Raw genomic sequence first — 17,882 nt, 5'->3', positions numbered from 1 at the left:
ATATATATTTAAAAACTACATTTGTCGCATAAATATTTTTATTTGAATAGATTGAGAAGATTGTTATTATTCGTAAGTATGTATGATTTAATTTATAGTGTTTTTTTGTCTATAAATAACTTCAACCTCTCAATTGCAACACGGAGAAAGGAGGGGAGAAGGAATATCAGAGAAATTAAAAAATGATTTATTTAATAAAATTCATTTGAGGGAATGAATATATATGACAGTAGATACAAGTTCATAATTACAATCACATTCACAGTAAAGTTGTTTCCGTGAATTAGTGATCTAAGCTAGATATGAGAAAAGTGAGGTTTTTGGTTTTGGTTTTTAGGTGGAGACACTATTAGGAATCCCTCTGCATGTAACGCCGGGTGGAGAAGTAGGTGCAAGTAACTCGTAAGGTAAAACCCCTGGGCCACACCGGTTTCTGAGTGTTGGATCAGAGTTCCTTCGCTCAATCTCCTTTTCTATCCCTCTCATTTCTCCCGAGAATCTGTAGAATGCCTCGATCATCTCTGCATCACCTGACCATATCGATGACTGATGCCGCTCCCCCAAATACTCCTCGTCAGGTGAGTGTGTAGAGAGTGTGTCAACTATGGCCATATACTTTGTAGCTTGTAACAAGCTGGGCAGGGCATTTAGGAAATACTTTTCTGGATCTGCCATGAAATTCGCTTTTTTTTCACTCTTTTTTTCCTCTTCGTCTTCTGGGATTAATCTTCTCATCAGCGGAGGACGATTCGGCACATAACCTCCGTAAGGGTACTGCCCAAAATTAATAGCTGCATGCTGTGCGGACACCGTCCAAATCAAGGTGGTAAGTATAGACACAAGATCCTCACTGCTATTCAAGGTCGGCCACCACCTTTGATGCCTTAGATCAGCATGCCCCACATTGATTGCCTCAGAGTACCATGCTTGTAGCTCCCTGTCGTTGCAAATCTGGCTTGGATGGCCGTAGTAGTGCTTCACATAGGCGCCAACCCAGTTCTCAATTGCAGACCACACCATAAGCCCATCCGCAGCGTACGGGTAGTCTTCTATTACCAGCTTTACACCATTTGGTTGTGTTGCGTCAGGTACCGCCATTCCCCTGCAGGGATGAATCATGCAATCAGATTCATTTATAAGATTCGTTCAACTCAGAAAATGTGTGTTCTTTCATAACATGAAAGTTTTTATAAAATAAAAAAATTAACCTGCGTATGAGATCTGCGGGAAGGCCCTCCATGTCAAAGCGCCACAAGTTCTTGTATGCAGCAGAACTGATCTCCGCGCAGTAGCGCCCAGGTGTAAAACTAGACTCGATGATTCCATCAGCATTGATCAGTTTCTGGCGAGCTAAAGCATTGATATCCAGTGTGTACCTCATGTGTGGATCCAACAGCTTAAAAACAGGATGCATTGCACTTAATTGTCTATGAGCAGACAGTATAAATGGTTCCGTGCAGGCATGTGTGCGTAACCTGTATACAGTTTACCAAACAATTATTTTTAACCAACAAGATGTAATCAAATTGTAGTTAAATAAAATATATGAAGCACTTCCGGATTCGCTTACCAATGGTTAACAAGTTGGTGCACACCAGCATCATTGGCACAAACATGAGCTTTGGCAAGCTGCCACTTCCAATATGTAGTTGCATCCACAGGAGGGGTAACTATGCGTTTCGATCCCGAACTTGGTCCGAGGCTAAGTTCTATAGCAATTGGTTTCAGAGTGCCAAGCGGTGTCAAGAAAAATATGGTGCGGGTAGCATAGGATTTTCTACCTTCAAGGGCATTGATCCCGTCAACAAATGGAACATAGACATCGTGATAATCTATCATAAACAGCTTATTTGCCTCTATTGCCTGACAAATTCGAAGTAAAAAATTTAGTGTTAGGGTCCCAATTGTTTTAAGATAACTCATGGAATTTGGCGACAAAACATTGTTAGTTATTTTATCGAGGACTTTGAGGAGTACCTCTTGCACGGTCACGCCATTAAGTTGTCCCAAAATATGCTCTTCTTTCAGTGCAGACTCTTGGTGGCCATAAATTTCCGGGTCAAGTTTGCTGACAGGTGGGAAAACTTGAAGCCGCTCAATGTTAATAGGGTTGACTCCTGCTATTGCTTGCCTGGCGAATTCGTCATCTCGAAGCCAGGCAAACTTGTCCTCTGTATCATAAACACATCAGATCATTAGTTTAATCACCTTGGTTACATTAACAATTATATATTAGTCCACATCCTAAACAATATAATCAACGATAGCATGAATGAAACAATCTTAGACAGAATTAAACAGATTATAATGGGTAGGCATATATCTCTTATCTAACCAATGAAATCTAAAATTGAAATATTTCAGCAAAGAGGTAAAAAAGGGAGCTTTAGTTATGAAGGAAAACGCAATGGACACTCACTGGAAATAATTTTGGGAGTGTCATACTTGAGAAGTCCCTGGGTGCATTGCTGTATCTTTGTGACCACTTGTGAGAATGGGATTTTCTTTATAATGTCATCTTGCAAGGACTGGCCATCATTGTAAAGGTCGTCAAAGTCTGAAAATCTGTTGAAGTCATGGTTATTAGCAGAAAGACTAGCCTTAAGGCCAGGGATCAAGTTATGCAGCACTGCCTTGAGCCTCTTGATTACGAATGTGTTCAGTTTAGACTCGTCGAATTGCTCGTCTCTTGGTACGTACATAGGCTGTGGCAACTCCACACGACTCTCTGCATGCATATCTGTAACACGCAATTTACAGTGTTATGCCAACGTACGTAAAAGTTAAAACACAACACAATGAAAAGTATATATTTTATGTAGAATTAGAAAAGAAATAGTGATTGAGTTGTTGATGTTACCTGTATCAGTGGGGGCGCGACCAGTACGACAGCGTCTTGGGTATGGATGGTTTTGGGTTCCACCAAGAATGGGTCTGGTAAGCTCAATTCCTGCATCTGGATTACCCAAATCGTTGTATGTGTCGAAATCATATATTCTATCAGACAATTTTCTAACTCCTTTCCCATCACCTCTAAGACTTATCAACTCCTTCTCCCTCAATACTCTAAGCCCACCAGGTGTGTCACAAGGTAAATATGCCTGACCAAATAAATTAGATTAATTAACAGAATAAAATATCAAACAACTTGTACGCAATAAATTACGAGTTCTATCTTTCTGTGAGTGAGTGGGTGTATTAAATTGGGTAGCGTCCATGTTGTCGGTAGTTGAGCTTAAATTAACCCAGCATTGGTCAATAAGAATTCTGTAAACTCATTCTACGGGTATAATAATCTATGGCTGCTTGTTTACGATTTGCAACTTGTGATTATTGAGGAAGACTTTTTCTTTGATGTAAAATAATACCAAAGCAGCTGAGTCTACAATTGAAAGTTGAAAATTTTGGATAATAATAAAAGGAATGCACGTTCAACTGGTTACCATTAAAGAAATATAACTAGCAATTTAAAATTAAAAATGCTTTGACCTTTCCAAGTTGGTTACCTTGTTAGAAAAGAATATTCTCTCTCCTTGTACCCATGAGTTGCAGGGAAAATGAACTGCTCCACTCACAAACCCTTCGATCACTATACTTTCCAAGAAGAACTCTCTTTGGTGTTTGTTTGTCACAGCAATAGCTCCAGGGACTCCAAAATTCGAGTCCACAATGAATTCGGTTGTATAATTAACTCTCTCTGCTTTCACACTGGATTTCTTGGACCAGTCCTTTAGGGCTGCTTTGTTGCTCTTCTTTGGCGATTTCGTTTCTAAGAAGCACAAATTCAATGATTGCCAAGCAGTTAAATGGGAGAAAAAGAATATTTGATCGAAGAAAGGAGTTTTCTAAGAAGTGCTATAGTTTTATATACTAGTTCCTATGATCGTGTTTTATGCAGAGAGAGGTGGGAAGTAATTGTGATAGGCTTACTTGGATCAATGTCGTTGCTGATAAGCTCCAGAACAACATTTCTTGTTCCTATTCTATCACTGATGGCGTCCAAATGCTTCAGCATGGTTTCTCTGAAATCCTCTCTGATCTTGTTCCTCACTGTTACCACAGCTCTGACCTTGAATTGCACTGCCTTCTCTGCATGCACTCTAAGGGTGGTCTTCATAAAATTCTGACTGATAGCTGCCACAGGAAACCTTGCTGTTTTTCTGAACCTCGTACCCCTTCTTGTGTTCTGGAAAGGAAGCAACATAGGATTACTGTGAAGAAGCAAATTGGAAGAAGCAAACGAGGTCAAACCCGTGAGCTGGTTTGCAAGAGCCATGGGCATGTTTGCTGCTTCTTTTTCACAACGGAAGAAGAGTTGAGTTCAGTTTGTTTTTATGTTTAGGGCAGAAAGAAGAAGAAGAAAGAAGAAAGAAGAAAGAAGAAAGAAGAAATAGTTTAGTATGAGGGTGAGTTCTTCCCTCCATATTTATTTTCTTTCTGAACCTTATATTTTCTCCCAGAAAGGGCTACCAAGTCAAAACCATTTTCTTAGGTATAATAAAAACTCCGCGTGGATGAGAAACAAAACTATTTTTATATTATATTTATATTTAATTTAATTATAACCCAAGTACTATTCTCTTGTCCCTCAATACGTTTCATATTAATTATATCCGATGCAAATATGTAAGGAGTGTGAATTCAATCCTCCTCACAAACTTAACATTAGATACCTTTCTTCTCTTTTCTTTTTTATGATTTTATTCCAGAATCCCTTTTTATAATTTTAAATAAATCAACCCATCATCTATTTTTATACAATAACACTTCATTTGTACACACCGTCAACTTAAAACTTTTCACATTATCGATTAATTATGTATAAAACGACTTTTAAAATATTACTATAAAATTCACATAATACATTGCGAAGTACAAAAAGGTTTTCGAAAACAAGCTACAGCATTAACATTTTTATTGACTTCTGTAATCAAACTTTTGTTATAAAAGCAATGATTGGTACAAATAGAAGAATGCTTTAAGTCAAGTTATGAACTCAATGGTACCTTTTGAAGCAAAAAGGAGAGAGCACAAAATATTTTCCTTTCCTTAGTGTCAAAAATGCATAACAAAACAATCTTTAAACCAATTGTTGCAGTCTGTAATTCATTTTCACCTCATATATATTCAAAATAAAGAATGACAAAAGTGATGTTTGTTGAAACAGTTCTTTCATTACACTACATCATCATTTCTTATGGGCTAACTAATCATCCTTTAGTTTTACACTCATCGTCTAATGCTTTCAATATTATGATCATCTACCATAATAGAAATCTAGACCATGGCAATTCATCATTGTGGTGTTTTAGAAGTCATTACAAAAAAATCATTAAAAGAATATATGAAACAAAAAACAATTGTACAACAATAACTTAAAAGTCTCTGCTGGTTACATAATTAACATTAATGACTGTTACACATGTATTTCTTGTTCCATCCACAAAATTCCTGCCAAAGCTCTTTAGCAGCATATAATGAGCTAATCTATATTCACAAAGTTCCATTTTTTTAATTATAATTGGTTTTTTAATTGAAATAAATAAAATATAATGTAAGTTAATATAATACACATATAGAATTAAAAAGAAGATCAATAGACTTAGGATTCATTCAAGTAGGATATCACTCACCAACATATCATTTCTCATATCTAACTATCATTAACAACTAATTCCTCAATAGTTAAATTCCATTTTTTACTATCAAATAATCCCCTTAATTATTTAATAAAATAATTGTTTTGAAAAAAAGAAAAATAATTACTCTCAATCCAAATGACCACCATATGGGTCCAAAGCCATACAAAAAAAAAATATTTATTTATACAATGGAATTGTTGGGGAATTTAAACAGAAATTAGCTGGAAACCTGTTCTACAATTTGTAAACATTTCAGAAGTTTTGACTTCTAATTTTCATAAACACTTTCCTTTGAAATATTTGACATGGTTGAATAAGAAGTGGTAGGTGGTTTAGTCCAATGAATCAAAGTCAGAGATATACAAGTTTAATTTTTCTTATCAATTTTATTTCAACTCAAATACATAGTCAATCCAATCAACATTATAATATTATAACAAGCTTCACATTATTTTTTGACTAATTGAAGGTAAACATAATTATTTTTCAGTAACAATTATCAAAAGTTATTTCTTAATTTTGGTCAATATTAACAATTTCTAAGTTAGTATTAAATATGATTTTGTTTTTGTTAATGTTAGTTGAGGTCATGTTTAGTCAATGTTACTTGGAGTTATTTTCAACTAACATTGCTTCCAAAATAGGTTGGGATTATTTCTTAAATATTAGTCAAAAAAATTCTTTACCAATACTAACGAGGTTATTTTTGAAAAATGTTAATTAAAATTTCTCATGGATATTAGTAAGATTATTTTTCTGACCTATATGCTAGTTAAATATTTTTGTGGTAATTATTGATAAAAATTACTTTTTGATTGATAGTATTGAATTTATTAATCGACTAATTTTAAGTCAATAGTGATTAAAATAATTAGTTAAAAATAAATAAATAAAAGACTTAAAAAAAATCCCTAACTAATTGAAAATTTTAAATAACCTCAACATGTGTTAATAAAGAAAAATATATCAACTGAAAAAAAATCCTAGTAAACTTAGGTTAAGAAATAACCTCAACTACTATCCACTAACAAATATCACATATTTTATGAACTATTTCTTAACGCTAAATATATTTAAAAATTTAAAAACTGAAATTTTCTCTAATCAAAGACAAAAGTAAAAAAAAAAATATTTAAAAATAAAAAAATTGAATATATAAAAGACTTATTGAAGAAAGAATTAAAAGCATATATTGATTTAATAAAGTAGAAAAAGAATAGAATTAATAGTTTAATATGTGTTGGAGGTAGACGTTAAAATGAAAAGTCATAAAATTCTACCGTTCAAGATTCCAAACCTGACGCCTGCAAGTCAAAATCTATTTGGCCGACGCTTCAACGACAACGAACCAATGACTAATTCCTTATAACTTTCAAAAATAACGGTAAAATCATGACTTTGCAGATGGGTGACCTAAAATGTCAAATGAAGAACTATAAGAACCCATAAGAAGAATAAGTTAATATTTTATTATATTTTTTAAATATAATTAATTATATCTTTGAATATAATTGATTATGTTTAAATAAATATTATAAAATATTTATTTTAAAGCTATAATATGGTAAATAATTAAAATACATAATATTATAAAAATAAACAAAATAATTTGAATTTTAATATTTTTAAAATGAATTGTTTTAATATTTAATAATTAATCTCCTAAGAAAAAAAAAATAATTTTACTATACATTTTTAAATTGATATTTATTACATAATAATTTTAATATTTATAACTATATTTTATTATTATAAAATTAATAATTAAAATAAAAATATTAAAATAAGAAATGAAAAAAATAATTTATTAAAATTTTGATGATTTATTTAAATATATTTTTATTGTGAAATATAATTTTATTTGTTTATTTATTAAAATTTTAAAATAATTTTGAATTTAAAATTTATTTTAAGTTTAATTAATATTTTTGAAATTTTATCTTTTACATCAAATTATTTTAATTTATTTTATAAATATATTAATATACAACCAAATTTATTCTATCACATTAATAAAATCTACTACAAATTATCCTACCCGCTCACTTCTCTTCGATCTAAATAATCTCATATTCATTTACTTTCCCTTCTTTTCATTCCTTTTCCATTTTTACTCCATTCTAAAATGGGTGGTGTTAATATTTTATTATAATAATGTTAGTGGTGATAAACACCAATAATATTCTATTCTTTTTATCCATTTCTATAACACTCATTTATAATTTAATGATATATTTTTTAACACTTCTAACTAAATCATATGTTTTTACACAATAATAATTTATACTTCTATACCTATATATTAAGGGATTCTCCTCTTAACTGCTCTTATTTTTTTTCTTCTATTTTATCCTTATATTAATATTTAATTTTATTATTATATTATGGTCATCGTGTCATTTCTTATTCTCCTCTTAACTGCTCTTAATTTTTTTTTTCATTTTATCTTTATTTAATAATAATTTTTTTAATTTTAAAGATCTTCTTTTATATTAAATAAAAAATTAAAGATATTTGTAATATTTTGTGGACCACTTTAGCAGGAGAGTGGAGATTTGATACGTTACTTTTCTGATTTAAACTGATATTCTTTTTTTATTAAAATTGTAGAATTTTAAAATTGATTTAAGAAACAGATTTTATGATTCTCCACTACACATACGCACGTATCCTACTTCCCACTTTCTCTCTCCTGTATAGGTACCTACTTCCCACTTTCTCTCTCCACTACACATAACACATTTTTTTTTTACCATACTTCTCACTTTCTTTTCTCTTTCCTTTTCACTTTCATGTAAAATCATACTTTCATTTCTTTGATTAATCTTTCTGAAACCCTAATTTGACATTTGTTTCATGAAATTGTAATTGAAGTTTGTGACTAGAGGGAACGAAAAGACTCAAAAGTTGCGCGCTTCATCACAACAATAAGTAATTCTCTTTATATGCACTTCAATTTGTAAAACACTAATTTGTCTTCTGAAATTGTGATTGAAACATGTGACTAGAGGGATAAGAAGGACTCAACAAGAGGAGACAAAAGTATATGATGAAAGTCATCATAAGACCCTTTTTGGTAACAATTTTATGGATTTAAATGAAATCATACAAAACATTAACTAAACTATATTCTCATTTCCTCATATTTTATGGAAAAGTTACTTCCAATTTGATTTTTAAGTTTTTTTTCATCACCATTTCTTTATCTTTGCTCTTCCTCTATATTTTCTTCTTTTAGGTTTCGATTTTTGAAATCATCTTAACTTTTCATAAAGTTATGATTTTAGAGACTACCTTCAAAATAGGTTCTCTCACCAGAGAGCATTATGTAGAGAAAGCATTATGTAGAGAAGGTATGTCATCATGTTCTTAAATCTATGTTTTACATGTTATACTAATATTTTGTTTGTTTTTTATTTGTTAATTGTAGAGAGTTAATATTCATAGCAAAATAGAGGAATCAGAGAAGGATTGTTGCGTTCACTCCCCCAATCGTAAGGTTCTAACACAAAGGAACATTAGATTTGGGTGCGAAAGATGAGAACAATTTAAACGAGTCTCTTCATTGCATTTTCTTCTTTTGTATATAATATTTTTCAAACAATTGAGGATGAATTTTTGGTTTATTGTTTAATGGTGTCATATGTATTGAAATGATTGTCATATATTATTGGTTGTTTATAAACCTAATGAAAAATATTGGTTTAATTCCTATAATTGATAAAATATTAAAAATTATTAAAAAAATATGAAACTCAAATTATATTTAATTATTTTTTCAGTTGATTTTGTAGTTTTAAATAAATTTTAACTATTACCAAATACATATATTTTTACCCATAATTAATAAAATATTAAAAATTATAAAAAAATATGAAACTCAAATTCTATTTAATTATTTTCTATCTTGAGAGATGGTTTTGAATTCAAATAATAATTTTGAATTTTAAATTTTGAAAATTCATTCATTCTCTCTACCATATGTAACTTTTAATTACGTTTATTAACCTACTCTTTAACTGTATACTCTTTAACTTCTCATTTTAATGTTATTAAGAGAAATTGTTTTTGAAGAATAAAAAAATACTAAAGAAAGAGAAATAAAAAATGCGGATACACACTACTCTTTAATTGTATAATCTTTAACTTCTCATTTTAATGTTAGTAAGAGAAATTGTTTTTGAAAAATAAAAAAAATACTAAAGAAATAGAAATAAAAAATGCGGATACGTATATATAATGGGAATTCCTCCCATAATTGTTTTTTTTATATATATTTATATCTCCATAACTGTTTTTGATATATATAACTCTGTTTTGAACGTAAAACAGTTTTGAATTTAGTTTTTTGAAATATATCTTTATTTCTTCGGTTTTCACTTACAATTTCTTTTCAATTTGAGTTTATATTTGGAATTTTTATTATTTTTTTCTCTCCTCCCTCTTTCTTACTTTATCTATTCTGTTCATATCACTTTCATTCTATGAAGCTCGGACACTCCTCTTAAATGGCGTGTCGGTGTCCAATACTCGTATCGGACACTGACACTCGTATGACACTTGTAGGACACGTATCCGTGAAGTGTCCAATTTAAAAAGTATTTATTAGATTTTTGACAATTTTAGTATGGTTCTAACACAATTTTAAAAAGGAAAAATATATTAATTTTAAAAAATTCAAACTTTATTGTATAAATTGTTATTATGATTATAAAAATAAGAAATAAATCCTTGTAAACCAGTCATGAAAAACATCTTTCTGTTCCAAAAAATAATCTGGAACATACTTGTGCACATAAAATCTTTATTGTCAATTTATATAATTCATAATTATATAATATATAGATTTGTGTCTTCGTGTCCTACATTTTAGAGATTTTACGTATCTTCGTGTCCGTGTCGTATCAGTGTCTGTGTTACATAGCTTCCATTAGATAAAAAGATTCATTCTTCAAGATAAGAGTGAGAAGAAGAGCATGCATCCCACGTTAGTCTATGTAAGTGAGTTTTCTTTTTTTGGTTGTTTAATTGTTAATGTTACTCATTTTTATCATTTTTATTTTTTTACTCTACTTTTCATCTTAGGCGGAATACTGCACATGTACAGAGTTATCTTGACACCATTGTTGATGTGGGCATAGACGGAGATGATGAATGCATTCTGAATACGACATTCTTGCGGAGAGATGAAAGGGGTTAGAAAATAAATATTTTCTTAAGATTTGTTACGGAGTTTCTCATCTTATTCTTTTTCTTTCTTTTCATTATTATATTTCTCTTTTTTAGTTTTATGTTAGTAATAACAAATCAAATTTGGTTATGTTTATTGTGTTATAAATTTAAATTTGTTTAATATATTTTTTACTGCAACTTAACTATTAAAATAGTAAGTTGAAACTCATAAATGATGAGATAAAATGTTTCTATCTTATTTTTACTTAGTGATATTTGATATTTAAAAGATATGAATACATAATAATATAAAATATAGTAATAAAAAAAAAATGCAGACGCAAAGACGTTTTAGCGCCTGTGTTTCCGATAATAATAATAATAATTATTATTATTATTATTATTATTGTTTCGATACATGTAATAGATTTTTCATTGTTTAGAAGTCGAGATTAAGAACAATTTACATTTATATTTCTTTCTTAATCCTTCTAAGTGTCTTTTAAAAATAAAATCATTATGAAACCTTCAAATTCCAAAATTCAAACTCTAAAACAAATACTACCTCAAATGCATTGATTGATCTAGTAATACTATCTCAATAAACTTAAAGTCATAATAATAATAATAATAATAATAAATACTTGAAATTTATAACTAGTAATTTGTCTTACTTAGTGTAAACATTCATAAATATCAAAATCTCACTATTAGTGTATATTTAAATATGAGAAGAAGATTTTTTCAAACAACAAAACAAATTAATCATAAAATTATTATTTTTAACTAATTTTCTTAAAGAACACTTTTACAGGTTGCCATTTTGTGAGGTTTGAGTATATTATGAATTGGAAAAAAAAAAGTTATAGAAGAATTTGATTAGCCTAATTAAGAAATGAGAGATAAAAGGCGCAGAAGATAAGGATAAGGAAGTGGAAACAATCATAAGTTACCTTTTTCATGTGCATGGCTTTCCAGAATTGGTAAGTTTGGTTACCTTTTTTCATGTGCTAGCTTTTCCAGAATTGGTAAGTTTGGTTTGAGGTTAAGAATGAACCCAAACCCCATGCACGTTCATTCGCTATTCCACATGCCTTACAACCCAATATCCTCATTTCCTCCATCTCGAGGAACACTTTTATATCCTAAACAACTTTTTTAATCAATTCTACTATATCATTCATGCTATAAGTTAAATAACAATTTTAATTAGGAAACAATATTTTTTTGAAATAAGTTAAATTTCTCACAAAAGCATTCTCTAGCAAGATGATATGTAACTTTCTCAACAAAAAGGTAGTGTCACTTTTGTTAAAATTCTGCAGTCTTGAAATGTATCAATTTTATTTATTAATTCATTGCTTCAATTTATTGATAAAAAAAAAACTTTTGTTAAGATTTAATATAACAATAAATTGAAGATTCTACCCTTAAGTAATGTAACTTGTGAAAAATATAAAAATCAGAAATATACTTATCTTTTTAGATGTCACATTAGTTGTTTTCATTAAAAAATTTACAGTATATGACTAAATTTAAAGAATAGGAATAAATTTACAATCTAAGTTTTTGAAGGACCAAAATTACATCATCAAATTATAGATTAAGTGCTTTATTTATTTAGAAAAAAATAAGTGTGACATTCTTTCGTGATAAAAAATATGGACATATTAGTATCCATTTTCCTAATTTGAAATTGAAATCATTATTTACTACTTTTGTTCACAACCATTTGTTTCTCATAAAAAAAAATACTTATCTAAACCCGTAAACTAAAAGGAGAAGTTATGATTACGAAAAAAAAGTAGAAGAATAATCCTAATAGAAAAAGTTTTAATGATGATTAAAACCTCTTTTTAATAATAATTTTAACATTATTATTTATGTAGTTATTGTTAAAAGTTATATGTTTGATGACGACAACCATCATTATATATTTAAAAAACAATGACAATTTAACTAATAATTATTATCATATGCTCAAGATATAATAATGATTATTAATATAATCATCTTCCTATATGTGTCATTTTAATATTGATACATTATTTTAGTCTCAGTAAAAACTAAAATATATTTTTCTATATACTTTACTATTAGTAATTCATCTCATATTCAAGTCTCAAATATTTGAATTGTTTTCAGTTGAAACTTGCATATAATGTACTTCTTTGTAGTGCAAGGCTATACATTATATATAACTAAGCAAATGCGCAAGAACCTTCATGGAAGAGAAGGACTATGATGGCAACCCAAAGAGAACAACGAACATAAACAACAGCCAAAGAATACAAATAACAACAAACGAGGTAGATGAAGACAAGGAAGAGAATAAAGCATGATATAAAAAAATTAAGGTGGAAAAGAATGAGGAAAAGAGAAAATAGCAACAACCCAAAAGAATAGTATAAATGTGACATACAACTATAATTGAAAATGTAATTGTTGTTATAAATGCATAAGACGATAATTATTAGTATTATTATAAAAAAAATACATACAACTATTGTTTCTTTTATAAATCAATACATATTACAAAGACGTAAGTATTAACTAGTGTAACTAGAAGGAAGTGAACTTTTGATTCTAATATGGGATAATTTTTATGTATTATGTAAAGACTGATTATAAGGATCCTAATAGGGTAGATGATGATTTTTGTTGATGTGACTTACTATTATTTTCAATTGAGAATTGGTTTGGTAGTTTGCAGAGTTTGAAGTATATTTGTAGGTCAGATGTTGGACATGTTAGCCTTGACTATTTTCTGTATAAGGGTTGAGACACTCCTAAAGTGTATCTGAAGTGTCTGTATAAGGGTCAGAACATCTCTTAAATATTTTATTTTATTTTATGTATTCTTGATGATAGAAAAAAAAGGAAATAGTAAATTATTGTTAGGAAAAGATTGGGTTGGTTTGTTATTGTCGTATTGTAGGTTTGATGTTGTGAGTTCGTAAATTAGATATTAGAATTGTTGTTTGTCGTAATAAGTAAGAGTATTATAATAAAAATGTGAAATATGAAAGAGTGGAGTGGATGTACTTATGAATATAATTGGAGCAGGTGAAATCAAGGAATCGGTCCGGTGAGTGAGCGACATTCCCATGCGACTGTGGGTGCTCTTTCTTCCTTTGAAATGTCGCACATACTCGTTCTTATTCTTATATATGCTAATCACCATATTCAACCTTTTCTTTCTTATTCCCTCTGCCCATACCTCTTTTTCATTCATTCATTCCTCACCATAATCATTATCCATTTCTCTCCCACAATTAATTAATACCAAGATCTCACCACTAAGATATTTACTTCTTTTTACACTTCACTCATCTCCAATCACTACCTTCCAACCACCATCACCACCTTATATACTTTTTTTTTTCTCTAACTTCCTGCTACTTCCACACTACCATTCTCTCTAAGCCCATTCATTCATCTCATAATGAAGGTAGGTCTTTTCTCTCTCTCTCACCCACACACACACTCTATGGATGGATGAATGAATATCTTTCTTCTCATTTGCCTCAGTTCCTCAGCTGGATGCAAAATAAAATTGGTGGAAAACAAGATAACAGAAAACCAGACACTTATACTTGTAAGTTTTCTACTTCATTCATTTTTCTTTTCTTTCTCCCAAGGTTAATGCATGTTTTTTTTTTTCTATAATGCCTGCTCAAATACACACCACACCACCTTCTCTCTTTCAACAAAACTAACCATGGCAGAAATAGAACCAAACCTATAGAAAGACAGAGACCAAGGAATGTATATATATATGTCTTCATGTGTTGCATATTTTACTTTACCAAAGCTAGATTCTTATTTTATAACTTGTTCATACTTTTAGATGCATATTCAGAATGGTTATTGAGTTATAATTAACTTTTAAAGTGCCTGAAGAAAAAAGAGAGTTAATTATGTATTTCAGAATTAAACTTTTAGCTTTTGACCTTTTATGAAGAAACTTATCATCTTTGGAAATGTGCGATCAGATCTATAAAATAAAAAACCACCCATGCACCCAGCAAGCTTAGGAGATCTTCATTATTTTTGTTTCAATTCTTTCCTCTTAAATTTTTTAACCTTTTCATCATAGATCGACCCAAAATCATTACGATCCAAAGGTAAACATGTATATATGTTTTTGTCCAATGCTATGTTTCAATGAAAATAATTAAAATCATACATAATGTAACCTATAATTAATTTCATTTCTTATTTATTTCTTATTTTGTTTATATACATCGTAAAAAAAATTCTTTTACAATTAAAGGAGACGATAAAAGTGATATAATTCTAATTATAAACAACGTGATATTTCAGTGGAAAGTTAAGGATCTAAGCTGTCATATATGATCAATTTTCCATATCCCTATACTTTTTCTTAGATTAGTACGTACTAACTTTCCCATTGGTAGAATAATGATATATATGATCAGAATTATTTTTTACATATTATAAAATTGTATAGTATTTTTTTTCCCGATAACTCAATAACTAATCTCACTTTTTTTCTTATACTAGTACCTGATACATACATGAATAAAGAGGGATTAAATTATTACTAAAATAATTCTAAAAGCATATAGTTTTCATTTCTTCAATGCAATGCTTACATTGAACTACAGTATTAGATTAAAAGAAATTTGGTTATGTAAATTTTGTAGAAAGACATTTTATCTACGATTGGCTAATATTAAGTTTTATTTTAAAGTATTTAAGTAGACAAAATGAACCTGGACATACGGAATACTTGTCATTGTCTACAAGACATTAATTCTAGTACTAGTTTAACTTTTCAGTATTGGCTGTTCCTCCTACACACATGCCAGTAACCTTAACTTCTATAATTTGTGTTCCACCTCTATTTTCTTATTACTATTATTATTTATAATAATATATATTTTGTGATTAACTTATATAAAGAACTCTATTTTTATAATAAACTCTAGTTTTTCCATTCCTCTTTCCGTCACTTATAATATTCTATCTTCTTTATCCAACTATTTTTCTTATATTATTCCTCTTGCCACCTCAATCCATTCCATTTTGCATAGACTTTTAAATATTATATTGAGTATTGTGTAATAACTAAAGAATCAAAGTAAGAAGAAAACATTAAGAGTATTTTAAAAACAAAAACAAAAATCATTATAATTTGAATTAGAAAGTTTTGAATGCATGTTCAGTTTAAGTTATGGTGAAGGAATAAATAAAAAGAATGAATTGAAAAAAGTTTTGATTTGGAACTGGTCAGATGATGGAAAACAAGAGGGAAGAGAAGAATTTAGCGATTGGCCTGATGGGTTGCTAGCAATTGGTACATTTGGAAATAACAATGAAGCAAAAGAGAAGGCTACAGAGGATCCATCCTCCTCTGAGCAAATACCTGACTTCACTCCTGAAGAAATCGGGAAGCTACAAAAAGAGCTCACTAAACTGTTGAGACAAAAACCCAAAGTGGAGAAAGAAATCGCCCACCTTCCTCTCGACAGATTCCTCAATTGCCCATCAAGCTTGGAGGTTGATCGGAGAATCAGCAACGTACTTTGCAATGATGAAGAAGAACAAAAACAAGAACGAGAAGAAGAAGAAGAAGAAGAAGAAGAAGAAGAAGAAAAACAAGAAACAGAAGAAGACATTGAGAAGACACTCAGTGTCATACTTGGTAAATTCAAAGAGATTTGTGCAAAGAACAGTAAGAAAGCAATTGGGAAGAAATCAATTTCGTTTTTGCTGAAGAAGATGTTCGTTTGTAGAAGTGGATTTGCCCCACCACCCAGCCTCAGAGATACCCTTCAGCTACAGGAGTCAAGAATGGAGAAGGTGGGTAGTCCTTTTGCATGCATTGCATGAAATGTGTGTGAATAGAATGTAACGTTTTTTTATGCAGCTTTTGAGGACGATTCTTCAGAAGAAAATAAAGTCCCAGCATTGTTCTCGGGCAGTGTCTCTGAAGAAGCGGCTGGAGGACAGGCAGAAGATGCCGATGGAGGAGGAGGAGGAAGCAGAGGACAAAGCTGATGCTGAAACTGATGATGGCTGTAAATGGGTGAAGACTGATTCTGAATGTCAGTAACTTCCTACATATTCACTCTTCTATCTTATATATATATGTGTGGAGGAACAAGAGAAGAGAAGACATAAATAGTAACTTGGGAGACACAAACCAAATCTTTTTTCCTCTTGCAGATATTGTTTTAGAGATTTAATAAATCCACCTCAATTTTTAACAGCCCTTTCTTTGCGTCTGTGTGAGGTAAGATAACCTTCAGCAGACACTCCTTCTGTTGTGTCTTTGAAAACTACTCATAAGTTACCATTTATTTTGTCTCAGATTCAATGAAGAAGCATTCGGAGGGAGCGTGAAATGGAGCTCATTTTTTTTACAAGAGTTTATCTGTGATCTTGCACCCACTTTTCAGTGCCTCGGATCACCAGTGTCGATCTCTCTGTTTTCTTAACAGTTAATTACCGTTTCCCTTTGTTTCCTTCTTTTTTTCATGGTTGCTTCTGAGGATTCAGAGCAACTCATGTTATACTTAATCCTAAAAACCATAACTCCTATCAACCCCAAACCCACTCTTTTATATGCTCATTTCTTATCTACTCTCCTTCTAATATCACTGCCAATAATTTCCTACTATAATACAATTTCTATTTTACTTTACTTTTAATTCAAAATGCTACAATTTTTTTTAATATTTCTCATGCCTCTTATCTACAATATCATTTCAATCAATATTCGGTTTGGGTTAAAGTAAACCCATCAAATAATAGGCTAAGTATTTGGTCCTGTATATGAGATTTGAGTTTAATACATGAATCTCTACTACTAGTTTAGATTTGTAATGATATGTTTATTTTGCAAATAATGTCCAAGAGTAAGTTAGGATTTTTTTTCAGTTTTTCTGAATCTTTTGGAACAATTCCTTGACGAACATTAGAAATAATTGAAAACAGTGAGAATGGAATCTTGAAAAGCGTAAGCTCTGCAATAGAAAATTTTGGATTTCATTGTGTTGTTATTGAATTAGGATTTTGAATTAATTAGATTTTGGTGAT

The 17,882-nt window shown here is 30.1% G+C and overlaps 2 protein-coding genes across 3 annotated transcripts; one reads left to right on the top strand and one right to left on the bottom strand.

The window, feature by feature from the left end:
• Positions 1-166: 166 nt before the first annotated feature.
• Positions 167-4,446, bottom strand: LOC150027770 (linoleate 13S-lipoxygenase 3-1, chloroplastic-like). The gene is made up of 8 exons (XM_090302207.1): positions 3,931-4,446; positions 3,507-3,769; positions 2,861-3,101; positions 2,420-2,740; positions 1,978-2,171; positions 1,571-1,863; positions 1,209-1,475; positions 167-1,102 (listed from the first exon to the last, which is right to left on the bottom strand). The coding sequence occupies exons 1-8, from the start codon at positions 4,280-4,282 to the stop codon at positions 334-336; spliced, it is 2,700 nt and encodes an 899-aa protein (XP_090158333.1). The 5' UTR covers positions 4,283-4,446; the 3' UTR covers positions 167-333.
• Positions 4,447-13,914: 9,468 nt separating this feature from the next.
• Positions 13,915-17,487, top strand: LOC150027769 (protein NEGATIVE GRAVITROPIC RESPONSE OF ROOTS-like). Of its 2 annotated transcripts, XM_090302809.1 has the most exons (6): positions 13,917-14,265; positions 14,346-14,412; positions 16,075-16,643; positions 16,711-16,888; positions 17,010-17,076; positions 17,155-17,487. In XM_090302809.1, exons 1-5 carry the CDS (start codon positions 14,260-14,262, stop codon positions 17,027-17,029), a joined length of 840 nt encoding a protein of 279 aa, XP_090158935.1. In that variant the 5' UTR covers positions 13,917-14,259; the 3' UTR covers positions 17,030-17,076; positions 17,155-17,487. The 2 variants fall into 2 exon arrangements, with proteins under 2 accessions (XP_090158934.1, XP_090158935.1); XM_090302808.1 differs by lacking the exon at positions 17,010-17,076 and having other exon boundaries at positions 13,915-14,265.
• The last annotated feature ends 395 nt before the right edge of the window (positions 17,488-17,882 follow it).

Source organism: Phaseolus vulgaris, chromosome 5, assembly GCF_051622355.1.
Source record: "Phaseolus vulgaris cultivar YP4 chromosome 5, ASM5162235v1, whole genome shotgun sequence".
NCBI classification, from domain to species: Eukaryota; Viridiplantae; Streptophyta; class Magnoliopsida; order Fabales; family Fabaceae; genus Phaseolus; species Phaseolus vulgaris.
The sequence above is the reverse complement of the archived record's forward strand: the minus strand, read 5'-3'. Positions and strand labels throughout refer to the sequence as shown.

Coding starts and splice junctions, on each gene's coding strand:
- LOC150027769 (XM_090302808.1), top strand. Junction 14,413..16,074: donor AAAACCAGACACTTATACTT/GTAAGTTTTCTA, acceptor GGAACTGGTCAG/ATGATGGAAAACAAGAGGGA. Junction 16,644..16,710: donor AGGAGTCAAGAATGGAGAAG/GTGGGTAGTCCT, acceptor TTTTTTATGCAG/CTTTTGAGGACGATTCTTCA.
- LOC150027770 (XM_090302207.1), bottom strand. CDS start 4,282: ATGCCCATGGCTCTTGCAAACCAGCTCACGGGTTTGACCTCGTTTGCT. Junction 2,172..2,419: donor CACTCCCAAAATTATTTCCA/GTGAGTGTCCAT, acceptor TTTATGATACAG/AGGACAAGTTTGCCTGGCTT. Junction 1,476..1,570: donor CACCAACTTGTTAACCATTG/GTAAGCGAATCC, acceptor AACTGTATACAG/GTTACGCACACATGCCTGCA.